At 38.6% G+C, this 15,142-nt stretch overlaps 1 protein-coding gene across 5 annotated transcripts in view; it reads right to left on the bottom strand.

Moving 5' to 3' along the window:
* The window catches only part of ppargc1a (PPARG coactivator 1 alpha), a 752,174-nt gene that overhangs the window by 34,754 nt on the left and 702,278 nt on the right, over window positions 1-15,142 (bottom strand). For all 5 annotated transcript variants that reach the window (XM_062982166.1, XM_008111282.3, XM_003221345.4 and 2 more), the window contains 4 exons: window positions 11,098-11,220; window positions 9,614-9,818; window positions 1,968-2,013; window positions 1,785-1,858 (listed from right to left, as the gene is read on the bottom strand). In XM_062982166.1, the coding sequence (XP_062838236.1) occupies window positions 1,785-1,858; window positions 1,968-2,013; window positions 9,614-9,818; window positions 11,098-11,220 (448 nt within the window). The remainder of the gene's footprint in view (window positions 1-1,784; window positions 1,859-1,967; window positions 2,014-9,613; window positions 9,819-11,097; window positions 11,221-15,142) is intronic.

Raw genomic sequence — 15,142 nt, forward strand, 5'->3', positions numbered from 1 at the left:
GTGGCTCTGGAGAAAGCAGTCCTAGAGATTATTTTTCAAATTCTAGAAATTTTCTATCATCTTTGGCTCCATCTACACTGACTATTTAATGCAGTTTCAAACCATTTTTGAAGAAAGTGGTTTTGCTATGCAGGAAATTACATAGAAAATCTTGGAGCCAGTTTGAGGCCTGGATGGTGGCAACACAAACCCTAGAGCACTGATGCACATTAAAGGTTTACTTTTGCACACTTTTGTGGGAGGTTGTTGTCTGGCTGCTACAGTTTGAAGCAAGTTTCGAATGGCATTAAATGGTCAATGTAGATAGGGCCTTAAGAAAAGTAGTAGTACATTGTAGTACATTTTATTGATTAGTCCATTGACCATATCAAAACACTTGACAAACACATTTAATACATACACATACATATGTCCCAGCACAAGATTTGCAGAGGAAACAGAATTTTCTACATGGGGAAATAATATGTCAATGCAGAAATATTAATTTCTACATAGAAAATGTTGTGTTCTATGCAAATCAGCCATGTGTAAATTTCCATATAAAATAAACCTGTGCAGGAAATATACTGAAATATTATTTTCTGGAGAGAAAATGCTGTTTTGCGTGCCAAAAATTGCTGTTTTCTGCACAAAACAACCATGTGCAAATGTTGCACAAAATAAATACCAAACTGCAAAGATTCTTGAACTATTATACAGCAAGGGTGTCATTATCTTAGGGTGTCAATGTGGACAATTTTGGGTTTTATGATACTTCCAATTTCAGAATTCCAGATAAAAGATGAACAACCTGTCAATATTGACCAGTGGTTTTCCCTCTCTCTATTTTAATGGAAATTAAAAATGCTTAAAAACTGAATATACAACATAAGCCTTCTACTGCACAATCTATATCCAGTTCTATTGTGCAATGTATGTTCTGGTTTGGTAACAAACATTCCATTGATTTAACAGATTTACTCCAATTAGGACAAGCATTTGGATTTAAGTCATAGTCTTTAATTATGTGTATGTGTACATGTGTGCCTATGCCTTCAAGTTGTCTGTTGTCCACATACATTTCATAGGCTTCTCATAAGCAAAGAGTATCCAATGGTTTTGCCCATTTTTCCTCTGAAAAATAGCATTCAGTGCCTGGTATTTGTTTGCATTCTCCCATCTAAGTATGAACAGTGAACAGGGATGTTCATGCTTAGCTTCTAATTACTTGTAACTAAGGGTTCATCAATATTGTAGAATTAATGCACTAAGCCATGGCTTAATGCTACAGAATCATAGGAATTGTAGTTTGGTGAGGCACCAGCACTCTTGAACAGAAAAGGTTAAATATCTTGTAAAACTGCATAGCTCATAGCTGTATATTATTAGTTTATGCTACAATAATCAAGGAATGAATATTACGTGTAAACCTGACCTCTAACATTCCATACAGGGGAAAGGTCAGGGGTGTGTGTGTGTATGTGTGTGTATGAAGGCAATCTGAATGAAAATAGATATTTAGTGTTATGTAAGTCTTTGGGGGGACTGCTAATTTATTACACATAAAAATGCATTCAGTTTACTTCTCCTTGCACATTATGTAATGCCATGTAACAGTGGAACCATATTTTAAAAGCAAATTCCATCTCAGAGAAACATGTGCGGAAAAATAGTTGTTAAACTACATTGAAATTAATATCATAAGAGACCATGGCAACATATCCTCATGCAATTCAAAATGTCAAGCTAGCAATAAAAAACCCGCACAAAACACAGACATATATATCTAATATTACACTTCTCACCTGCAGTTCCAGAGAGTTCCACACTTAAAGTTTGTTCAATAGTCTTGTTCTCAAATGGGGAACCCTTGGGATCACTGGAAGACAGGGCACATTTATAAAAACAAGCTGAAATGGAGTTGCTGTAGCCAAAATGTATTTAAAAACCCCTCCCTGCTGTCAATATTTACAGTTCTTGATACTTACTTTGGTGACTCGGGCGTCAAAGGAAGCGATAAACTCATTGGTTTGGCTAAAGGGAGGGAAGGGGGAACAGAAAATCAATTGTGACATATTGAGAAAGGATTGGTGATTATTATGCATAGATCTGTCTGTCTGTCTGTGTATCTATCACCACATTTTGAATTGAGGTAGATAGAACTCCCTACTTCCTCAAAAAACATAGATGCCTCACATTTTAACTTTCTTCAAAGTCTTATATTATAAAGTAAATGCATTGATCTACTTTGAATCACCACTCAATTTCCCAAGCCCATATCTACCAATGGGCTGCTAATTTGGAGGGCACTTAAACCTACAACACAGTGATGTCTTCATGTGAATTTTACATAACTTTTGCTACTGATATAGCAAGTTCTGAGAAAAGTGGGGTATAAATTAAACCAACCAACCAATTAATAATGAGTCAGGAAGGAAAGAGGGATGCAGATCAAGTAGCAAGAGCAGCCACATGCCTTGCACTGGACAGGAACCATTGCAGACTTCTGAAGGCATAATAACAGAATCCAGAAGAGCCAGGTGCACATCTACATTGATCATTTAATGCAGTTTGAAGGTAGCCTGACCATGCAGTGGTTAGACAAGGCTTACCACAAACGTGTGCAGCAGTGTGCTTTAAGCCTTTTAAACCAAGATAACCAAAGTTGGGGGAAACTCCGAAATAGAACCCTTAATGTGCATCAATGTGTTTTAGTGTAAATCACATTGCATGGTTAAAGCAATTAAGGACGGAACAACACAAGGACTGGACACTCCAGAGATCTGCACATCATAGAGGGGAGATTTCAGAAAAATGAATTCTCCCCAAATTTCAGGCTGCAGATACTGTAGATCCTAGAACAGGTTCAAGGTCAGCCTCTGCGGAACATATAAGCACCATTCAGGTCTTAGACTACTTCCAGGACTTCCCAACTAATCATCTGCACACTGAAACCACTTCCTTCTCTGCTGATTTCAACCTAAGTTGTCAGTATAGCTGTACCACAAGAAGGGGTCAGCATTTCCCTTCCCACTGCAGTACCCTATGTACCCTGTAGAAGGCTGCTTCAGAGAAAAAGGGCAAATAAAGTTCTGGGAACTCTATTAATATAAATAGTTGACTTAGCCCATTAGGCATGTACGTATACTGTACATATACTATGGATTAAAAACAAAGAAAATCCATCAGGACCATTCACAGCAGACTGATTATGGAGCCCCCAGGGGCACTGTGTGTTAAACCCTTGTGCTGGCAGGACTGATGACTTGAAGGTTAAGTTGCTGACATGAAGGTTGCTGGTTCGAATTCAACCTGGGGAGAGCGTGGATGAGCTCCGTCTATCAGCTCCAGCTTCCCATGCGGACACATGTGAGAAGCCTCCCACAAGGATGGTAAAAACATCAAAACATCCGGGCGTCCCCTGGGCAACGTCCTTGCAGATGTCCAATTCTCTCACATCAGAAGCGACTTGAAGTTTCTCAAGTTGCTCCTGACACACAAAAAAAGCCAGACTGATTTACGCCAACTGCCATGCCTCTGCAATATAGACCTGAAAAACTTAACAAACGATCAATGCAGAGACCACACTGTGAAAATGTGCTCCTCTCATATTTAATTTAGACGACAGTTCACGTTTCACTTGCATATGACAGCAGCAGTAACTACAAAGCAACAGATCTCTATGAATATTCAGTTGATTTCAGTTGATTATTGTACGTGTACTGTACAATATACAGCTTATACACAAGCACTAGAAAAATCACACTAAATCTCTGATACCAAAGAACAACAGTATTATTAATGGTAAAAGTCTTTTGCACATTTGTTTCAATGTGATAGGGATAAAAATAAATTATAACTGTCATTTTCTGTCACACCGTCATGCCCCCACCCCCCACCAAAAGAAAACCATAGAGAAAAAATATACCTAAGATAGGACTGATAAGTCTCAGCACTCTGGATTTCTTTTCAGAGTGCCTGCCTCCTATTTGCCTCCATGACAGGAGCTCCCATCTCTCTCATTTTTAAAGCTATTGGGGTGAACCGCACTACTATGGTAGAACAAATTTACCATTGTTAACCCACCAAATTTCTGAAAGTTTCGATTATCCACAGATTTTTGGCAAATTTCAAAGTTTTTATAAACATTTTTAATAATAAAGAAAATCTGTTCCTACCTTGAAAATGTCATTTCCTGTTTAATTGTGTAATCTTTCCTTTGAAAGTAGTTTTTCTACTCCAGAAACTTTGTTTTTGTGGGTTTTTTAAAAAATTGTGTCAGAAGTGAATTGAGAATATGCTGCAAGTTGTTTCTAGTGTGAGGTGCCCAGATGTGTTACCATCCTATGGGAGGCCTCTCTCATGTTCCCGGAAGCTAGTACTGACAGACGGGAGCTCACCCCATCTTGCAGATTCGAACCGCTGACCTTCAGGTCTTCAGGTCAGTAGTTCAGCCGGCATAAGGCTTTAACCCATTGCACCACTGTGGCACCTGTTTTTGTGGTAGAAACTTTACTAAATTGGTGGACACAACAAAGCAAAATGTGATATAGGATGATGTCCCTTGCGCAAAGACAAAGTTTTTGCAGTGTAATAACCTTTTGCCATGTTTTTATGACAGAATATGACAATTAGGAAATGACATTTATAACCCAAGAACAAAAATCATAGTGTAGAATATTAACAAATGTATTGGAATTCTGGCTGACCACAAACCGATCTTCTCTCCTAATTGGGGCTTTCTGATGCTGATGCATATTGGGAAATGTAGTTTAGAGCACTTGGAAGACAATCATTCCTGGACATGAATGATGACTCAAGATTTGTGGAAACAAAAAATGCATTATAGCATATTATATAACAGAATTCATATTCAATGTCTAAAATAATCCAAAAACTTTACATTCTACCAGTGGGCAAGTAGTAAAGGGAGTGGATATCACTGGGAAAAGAGTTCAGGGAAAAAGCATTAACCTCAGTTCTAGTCCTTATTCACATATGAGAACAGCCGTTACTGGTCCCAAATCAAAAAGGCCTATGAGGTCAGGAGGTCTGGACACAGACCTCCAATGTTCCATTACTTGATGTCCTTTTCTTGATCCTGAGTGTTGGAATCCATAATGAAATGCCAGTGTATTCCCATATATTCAACCAAATGCATATTCAATGAGTTTAAAAGTTCTGCCTGAACAAATCAATCTCTTTGTTTCATATGCATGTCTTCTAGCTGCATATTTAGCAAAACAAAGGAAATAGATACCACATAGAAACTCCTCTGAGTCAGTCTTCCCCCACCGCCCATTAGAAGCAATAAGACTTCTTGATCTATAATGTAGTTCCTCTCCCACCTTATTGACTTTGGTTTTTTTGCCAGCACATAAAGTATGCTTGAAAAATTAAGCACCAATATTTAGTCAACCAGTCTTGCATAAATATATAGAATCAGAACTATTGATTCAGCCAAGGTTGGAAATTAAGAAAGTAGGGTGGGGTTTTTTTTAGGTTTGTGTGTGTGTGTGTGTGGGGGGGGGGGTACCTGTCTTTTCCCTAGATCGATTTTCTGAAAAGATGAAACACATTTTTTGAATTACTGGGTGTGGTGTCTTGAACCTTTCAACTTTTGGGATGGCCCTTAAGTGTCACAAGGGCAAGATTTAACTGAATTTGGAGACTGGCAGCATAGAAACACAATTATATCATGTGGCGTAAAGTTGATTAAAAATTAAAGAAAACAAGAACATCTGTTTTGTTGCCATCCCTCTGGATGTAAGTGCTTTGTCTGACTTTAAGATGGCAGATTCCTAGCATGACTAGATAATTCAAAACATGAAATTGTACTTTTCTAATAGGACTTAATCAGATTACGCTGGGAAGTGTTCAGAAGTGTTCAGAAGAAGAGAGTTCAGTCTAACTCAATTTTGTAATAAAATGGAGTTTTTCCCTACCTTTTAATCACACTGTTTAGTGCACTCAGTTGTCTTGCATATTTTTCAATGAAGAGATTTCCACACTGCAGACATTTGGCCCCGCCCGCCATCCCTTTCGGTGCTTTTTGGTACTTCAACTCCCACAACTCCCAACAGCAGGGAGGGAGGGAGAGAAAAGGGATAGGAGGAAAGCCCATTTGGAAAGGCAACAGCAGGGGCTCTGGTGGTGTTTTGGACTGCAACTCCCACAATTCCCAACAGCAGGGAGGGAGAGAGAGTAACGGGATGGGAGGAAAACCCATCTGGAACGGCAACAGCACTGGCCCTCCCAACACAGACACAGACAAATCATGAAAGGAAGGAATAACGGTATCCTAAAAGGCTTTTTTTTTTTTTTTTTTGCAAAGTAGAAGCGTTATGGGAGCAAAAGGAAATTGCTCAAAAAAGTTTATTTTCACTCTTCCCCCAATTTCTTCTCCCACAAATTGGGTGATCCTAACCTGAGAGCAAAGAGTGCTACTTCATTAGAATTTTGGCAAAACATCTGGAGTTTTGAGAAAAATCCATTTTCTCACCTCTTCTTGATGCACTGCTCTCAATGTTTAAAAGACTCTAAAATTGCACTTTAACCAAAACGAATGTGGTGAACCCAGTGGAATACCAGATTTTAAGTATAGACTCAGTGGAATTTAAGTTATGTGGTGAAGTTGTAGTGCTTGGAGAAAAAAAACTTTTTCTGGACTACTGCCTATGTTAAGTGGGGGATTCTGTAAGAAAGAGGGAGTTTAAAAAAACCTTAACTTTTAAAATTCTGCACCTTCTTTATATTGCAGTCTATTTAAGACAGAACTACTCCTACACTCACTCAGCTAGTGTTATGGTTTAGAGGAGTAAGATAGATTGGGAGGAAAAGGAAATGAAATTTAATTTTTTTGGCCACAAACTCTGTTCCCTATAAGCTACAATCCACAACTCAATTTCTCTTGATCAATGATGTCCACATGTTTTCCGGTATAACAGACCTTTGATGAGGAAGGTATGTTTTTAAAAATATAGCTGTTATTTTAAATAAAGAAATGAACAGAAAACACCTTTCCTTAGAATTCTGCATTTTTGGAATGAATTAGCAACAGGAAGAGAGAAAAACATCAATACTACCATGTCTGTGTGCATGAAAGAAGTCTTTACAATCTTGCAATCATGCCCTAGGGGTTACCCACACTAAAACATGCTTCTTAATGCCACTGGAGGATACTAAACGTCATTAAAGATGCTTTGTTGGCCGAAAGAATGTTTGTTATTTTTTCTACTGAATGAGCAAAAGCAGTCAGAACAGTTCTTATACATGATGCCGTTTAGAAAATAAACAAAAAGATCAGCGGTGGTTTTTATAATAGGACTGACATATTTACTGCCAATTCAGAAGCTGCAAGAAAGCTGCTTTTATTGTCTCTTAAGGAATACACTGAAAGTTAACAGTGTCTTCATTTGAGCCTGATAAAAAGCAGAGGGGCTCCCTAATGAACTATCTTGCCCAACTTGTCCAGAATGGTAATTATTTTATAATACACATCAGTAGTTTTGTCCTGTTAACCCTCTGCAACATGCTTGTGTTGCCTCTTTTTATTATTGTCATTATAATCTCTTCAATACAGGACCACTGCATACATGCTAAGGTGTCAAACCCAAGGTATGCCACAGATAAAGCCAATCCTTAATGCACGATTCCTCAAGGCGCTGGTAAATACATGTGTGACGCATTGACACTATGCATTCTCAGATATATTCTTAAGATACTTTAGGTGCACACATAAAACTCAGTATGTCTGGCTCTTTCCATAACGGATCTTCTGAATTCCATTTTAATAATGCTCTCAGTGAATGCTGATTACCATTAACAATGAAGGGACTGCATAAATGCTGACTAAAAGAGTGAATCTGCATTACAGTTATAGAAGTTTTATTTCACTTTAAATGCCATGGCATCATAATTTTAAATCCTTGGATTTATAGTTTGATAAGATACTCAGTATGTACTCTGTGTAGATACACATAACAGCTTCATAGCAGAAAATTCCTTGTGCCACGTGAAATCATTGTGTGATAGGAAACTGAAATAACTGTGTTGTGCAGATACAATGAAGTTAGGGCAGCTTTGGCTGTTAAGCCCTGTAGCAGCTGACTAGGGCACTGGAACCATCTCAAAAAGCTCTCTGGTTTCCCCTTTCACCTGAAGCAAGGCAGATGTTAACTTTGGGAGATTGCTTCATTGTGATAGGTTGGTTGTTGCTTATGGAGTATTCTTCATGATCAAATTTAGATCACTAGTTTTTTAAAGTATTTTCTGATCTTACTTTAACTGATGTTTTAATAAATAATAGATAATAATAAATGGTTTTTGTTGTAATATTGTCTGGCTTTATTATGTTTTCTATTTTGTTTGTAAACCACACAAGGAAATTTCAATTCAAGGGGCAAAGAAATGCTCCAAGTTAAAAAAATTACTATGAATAATTAATTTCATAAATATAACAAATTAATGGAATGCCTTTGAAATGTCTTATCTGTCAAGGGTCAGCTGGTGCTCTCTTTACAGTCGTAGCAGTCAAATTATTTTTTAAGGTTTTTTAAGAACTGCTAACATTAACATTTATAACTTAATCACAGTTTAGCATAACCATTTGCTGCCTATTTGAATGTTCTGTTCCTATGGGTCTTTGCTGTGTTATTTTATCTATTTTATTTTCTATTTATTTATTTTTTACTTTTGACTGCACTGCATTTTTTTTGTTTATTATTTCTCAGGAACCTAAATTTATGTTCAAGCTGTGGGATAGAAGCAATGTAAATAAAGAATAATAAATCAAACGAACCACAAAAGAAAAGGGCCTTGATATTCTGGCATCTTTCCAATACATGGATTTGAAGTGACCATAACTTTGAAGGAGTCAATGGGGATTTCAGGTGGGAAAATGGAGACAGCTATGGGCAAATATGGGACACGAAAACAGATCAGCCAAGAAGACATCTACATAGCCAATCACTTTTACTCAACTTGGCCTACACTTGTCATAGGGTTGTCATAGGGTAAGAAGGAAGGAGGGGATCAGCTGAGTCGCCTTCGAATCACTGCTCCATTTATATAATAAACAAATGACTGATAAATGTATGGACTAATTTTTTTTTGTTAGGAGTGACTTGAGAAACTGTAAGTCACTTCTGGTGTGAGAGAACTGACCATCTGCAAGGACGTTGCCCAGGAGTTGCCTGGATGTTGATGTTTTACCATCCTTGTCGGAGGCTTCTCTCATGTCCCCGCATGGGAAGCTAGTGCTGACAGAGAAAGCTCATCTTGCTCTCTCTGGATTCAAACCTGACGACCAATTGGTCAGCAGTCCTGCCAGCACAAGGGTTTAACCCACTGCACCACCGGGGGCTCCTGGACCAATGACAAAGACACATTTGTATGCTCAAAATCCAGAAAGAATCAGGCTATACTTCTTAACTCCACAGAATGCTTCTAGAACAGGATTGTTCAATGAACTATGCATCTAGAAATGTTATTTTAGAAAGTACATCCTGGTGTATTTGTTCTTCTCCACTTCTACTTTGAGTTTGCTGTCTCCCATGTTCATAGGAAATGGGAATGAGCCTTCACTGCCAAGACAATGGTTTTCTCCAGTACTATCCAGTGAAAATAGGATTACCTTGCAAATGATGCATCTGAGAGTGCAAGAGCACCTTCTTTTTAGAGGTGCATTTGTCTCTGCTGCTGTTCCTGTTCTCTGTTGGTTTGGTCTGTGGAGGGTCATCGTTGGTGGTCAGATACTTGAGAAGCTCTGAGCATTGACGTCTTTGTGGTTTTTGTGGTTGACAAATGCTCTTTGTCTTATTGCTCCATGAATTCTCAGTCTTAAGATGCAAGTCACAATAAAAGGGGGGAAAGGAGGGCAGGAAGAAGAAAAAGAAAGCCAAATTAGTGAACTGAACCTTATCAGAATGGATATAGGTTTCCTGAATAGATGAGATTTTCAGTCAAGTGTTTGGTCTAAGTGTACTAGATCTATGAGCTGTGAATAATTGTTTGCAGAACAAGGAAAGAAAATTACATTTAAAATTCCTAAATGACAGTTATGCAGCTTTTTATTTCATTTCTCTTACATTTCAATGCTCCTACTCAGCAACATATAACTAACAAGACCCTACAGTGCCTTTACTATGAACGGGGGCTAGCAAGGGAAGGGATATGCTGGTTTAAACCTTAATTTGCTGCTGATTGCTCAAGCCCAGCACTCACAACTCTCTTAAGTACCCCTAAATGCTCTGTTTTCAGTTACAGTCAATGGCAAGACAAACATTGTTTAATACAGCCAGCTAACAGAATTACACCACTGCCAGCATCGGAGGCAATTAATGGCTGACACAGACCTTTCTGCTAAGGTTCCAGCATAATCTTTTTCTAAGTTATGCTGCAAGTGAAGTTGAAGCCTGGAGCTGTATGTCAAGACGTCAGCTCATGGATAATATTTTAATGGCAATGTCTACTATCCTCCACAAAGGAAAAGTAATAAGACTGTAAAGAGGCCCGTTAATTCTGGTTAGGGTAGGCATAACATGAATTATTCAGAACATTAAAAAAAAGAAAAGACACTTTTCTTTTTTGTTTGGGATATTTCCTGTCACCTATATACCCTTTCTGCCTCTCTTGTCATTATTAGAAAGGTCCTAGGCAAGTGAATTAAATATACCAAGGTCCTTGGGACAGCTGAGCTATCTCTTGGGCAGCAACAATCTAGTCTTTGTGATGAAGCAGACAACCATATTTCCTCTTCCATCTATGTAATCATGTATTTAACAGTGGTGCTCTGTGTGGAGGCATGCATTGATGATGGCCAATTTAATATTCAGCACCTTAACACATGCATGTGCCTGCATGTACATGCACGCGCACGCACACACATACACACACAGAGGAATGAGTGGAGGCAATCATACCAATTTGCCCAAAGGACCTCTGCACAGAGCACCAGATCACAGTACTTCAGGGAGTAATGGAAGAGTTGAACATAGGTTACTAGTAGTACATAGCCCCGTTAAGTATTTGACTTTGTGATTGAAGGGATTGCCCCCTTCTGCTCCCAAATGCTCTTTCACATTATATTTATATGTAGTGAATAGTTGAACTCTGTACCTTAACCACCACAGGGCTTGTTCTGATCCTATGATTGGCATTTGCATGGTTGTGCGTGCTGAGGCCACTGCATTCATTGTAATTTAGCTGGATGTTAGCTGGTGCCAACAAGAGCTTCTTAAGCTGCAGACATAATGGGGGGTGGGGGTGGGGTATAAAAAAAGGGGAGAGGTTAGGAAGAAAGAGAAATGAGGTTATACATTTCTGGTTCTTTGGCTTTCTTGTATCAGAATGATCATTTCAAATGTCTTTTCTGAACAAACATGTTTACATGTCTAGAGGCAAACATACCGAGAATGCAGGAATAGGTTTATTCTGCTTTCAAGGCCTGTTGGATGTCCACCCATGAATGTACATTTAGCATATATGGAGAATATCCAGCATGCAATGTTAACCCAGGCAAAATCTGGTAAATATTCTAACAGCATAGACCTTGGCATTTTGAAAATGGCTGAAACAAGTCCTATTAAAACATTATGCTGACTATATGGTCATCTTGCAGGTCCAAAGGCAGGACAGACACACCTAGAGAGCTGGTGAAGGCAACTCTGCCTCTCATTGAGAATTATCTAAAATAGGCTGCTGTTCATCAGCCCTAGGAAAATACAGAACAGCATTAGAACTTTCTCTGCTCATATTCTAGTACTGTAGAACCAACAGGAGTGGGGAGTAACCCTGCTGAAAAAAAGGAAATGCATCCTTGTTTCAGGACATTATTTCCCATCTAAGTGGCAGTCATATACTAATGCTCCACAGTTTATGCCAGCCCCCTAATTACCTTTGTGGATGGAGGGGGGCAAGATGCCCAGAGGAGCCTCCTTTTGTCTCCTGGAAGAGCTGCATCTACTCAAACAGTTGGTATAGCTTCTCAAAAACAGAACTCCAACTCTGAAGATCTTCTGGATATATCACAGCAGGCTGATTCAAACATTACTAATTTTTGTGTATCTGAACTTCTCATTCTACATAACAGCCATGCAGAGAATCCCATGCCTTCAGTACCACCTGTGTGCAAATGGTATACACTCAATCTGTCTACTCCCAAATTTGCTCCTCATTCCCATCTTGCATCACCATCTACATCTCTGATATTTGAACCCACATGTTTTGTCATTGCCACAAACTCAGGATGTCCAATAAGAATGTTCTTTGTTTTGTTTCCAAGCCAGTCTTTCCCTGTTTACTTTCCTTATCTATTTACAATATTGCACTGCTAATAGTTTATTGTTTCCTGGTGTGTGTCTGGGGAGTGAAGCATGGAGGGGCTCATGGCATTTTGATCATTGTTATCTTAAAAATGAATTAAACTATAGGTATTTTAATATTTGTAGTAAAAACTATTTGTAGTAACAAAAAGTAAGATTTCTTTTTAAAATGTTACTACAATAGCAACTGTTTTGGAAAAGGGTTCTAAAGTTGAGAGTGGTTAAGAATCTGTCAATAAGATTAAAAGAAATGTGTACGAAGTCATATGGAGATGGTATACTACACCGGTGTAGGATAGGAAGCAAAGTAACTACTGCTGGAGATGTGTCATGCACAAAGGGACATATTTTCATTTATGGTGGGAATGTGCCCAGCTGAAGAGTTTTTTGAATAATATATTTATGGGAATAGGTAACATTATAGGACTAAACATCACCCCAGATGCTAGGTTAGCATTACTAATGGATGCCACTAAGTTGAATTTAGAAATGGAAAAGAAAGAATTGGTGATTATTTTATTCACATTGGGGAGACTTATAATTGCAAGAAACTGGAAGATAATAAGCAATCTCATGTTGGAAGCATGGTATAGGGAGGCATGGAGCATAGCCTTAAAGGATAAACTATCAATGAAAATGAGGATGTACAGAGGGAAAACTAATAGATCAGATTTTGATTCATATTGGTCGGTTGATCAGGAATTTTGGACATGACATTTGTTTAATGGTTGACTTATACATTTTATGGTAAAGGAAATGAAACTTGTTCAGGCCTTGGTGGCGGGATTATGTGTTTGTAAAATGTTCATTGTTTTGTGTTCTGTTTCACTGTGAGTTGTTAATGTATGTAAATATTTTTTAAAAGGACTGTAATCAATTATTCTAACAAGTAGCTTCCTTAGCTCTGAGTACTTCTCCATGTAGAATTTTTCAGAACTATAGATCTTCTTCTTTACATTTTCAGCAAGTGGTCTGCCAAGGTTTCACCTTCATTCATGTCTGTGCAGCACTTTTCCCCAAGTCTTTCACCTTCTTTACTCCTCTGACTCCCTACACTAGCTTTCTATCAAGTCCCTTGCTGTTGCCTTCAGAACCTTCAAGTGCACCCCCCCCTCAGCTGCCCTATGTACTAGGAAGCCTAAATTCCATCTCAAACCCCCCTTTTTCATCCTGCTGTTACTGATTCTGAGCCTGTACATCTGAAGCATTTGCATATGGTTATTATGTCTAATGCTGTCTCCATATCCATTCCCTTCTTCTATTCTTGCCTGGGTACTGAAGGTGCCATATATTAAAAACGCACATTTAACTCTCACACATTTAGCCTAAAAACTACATTCGTGCCAACTGTACATCCAGTGTCTGCTTCAAGAAGCTAAAGGCCAGCATGGCATCCCAGATGGCATAAATGAGGAAACGTATGTATCAAACTTCTGATTATTAAAAGTTGACAAACAAATACTGAATTTGTAGATCTTTGTAAATCAATATGCCATCCGGCAGCAGACCACTAGATATCTTATTAACTTTCATATGTGAATGTCTAGCGGGGATTTTGGATTCCCCTTCCCCCAATTACTTTGGACACAATTTGTTCTTTGACCACTAAAAGCAGAGGCGGGCAATCTGTGGCTCCCAATCTAATTTCTCTAAATCCTATTCCAGCAGACAGTGGCAGTTGTTTCCATTTGTTTTATAAATTTGTGCAAGTTTTGTTTTCTAAATGTAGGTTTGTATCCTGACTTTGATGTTGAATCTTCACATGACTTGTCAAAAGTTTTGAACTACATAAGAGCTCTGTAATGTGAGAAATGGCTCTGTATGTTGAGCCTTGTTCTTACAGAACAAGTAAGATAAAAAGCCTACTTCACAGAGTTGTCAAAAAGATGAGCAACACAAGGCTTACAAAACCATTTTACACACTGGAAAATGATACATTAGTAGTTACCTTAGGCCAGAAGGGAATGGTTGCTGTTTTTCCCCCCTCAAAGGTACATTGCATTTCATCTATGAGTTTACAAATAACAGCAGTGGGAAAGCCTGTTTTACCTGGGGACCTCACAACTAATCTTAAATGGAGACGGTGCCCAAGGGCATAGGTAAAGACTTTCAAATTCATAAGGTCACAAACATTTGTTGTCACGTACACACAGGCACATAACTACATACTTTATTTCACAGACATATATGAGGGGATGCACATTCTCCCCTTTATCATCATCTCTTGATTGGTCATAACAGAAGAAATATAAATGAGATCAAAAGGGGAAGGAAAATCTAAGGCAGAGGTGAGTGCCCTGTGGCCCATAATCTAATTTCAAATGGCCTGTGTAAACAATCATCAAAAGATGAGTTGTTCTCCCACCATCCCACTGCACAATCACAGCAGACTATAAAGAGCAATAAAAGGTGGCATTTTCAAAACATCTTTAATTTGAAGGAGAAAGAGATGGGTGGCAGAAGGGGGGAAGAAGACAAAATGAAAGAAGTAGGAAGAAGAGGCCTGAACATTTTTTGCTCCGATCCCACTCACTGCTAACGTTTACCCACTGACAAATCACCCTAACAGAATATGGCCTTTGAAAGAGAAAGATGTGTAGTAAGACATGGAGATGGAAAGGGATTACTAATTTTTCATGTTGTCCTCCTGCCACCTGGCACACTCCTGTGAGGCAAAGGAGCTGTTACTCCCCTCTTACAGAAAAAGGCAATGAGCAGGAATTGCAGCAAAGTACTACCATGATGAATACTGCCCACAGAAACTATAGCTAGCTCTAGGACCCAGTCTTCTGCCAGGAATCTGGCATAAGAAACATTCTTCTACAATACCGGAAATTCTA

Source organism: Anolis carolinensis, chromosome 5, assembly GCF_035594765.1.
Source record: "Anolis carolinensis isolate JA03-04 chromosome 5, rAnoCar3.1.pri, whole genome shotgun sequence".
Classification (NCBI taxonomy): Eukaryota; Metazoa; Chordata; class Lepidosauria; order Squamata; family Dactyloidae; genus Anolis; species Anolis carolinensis.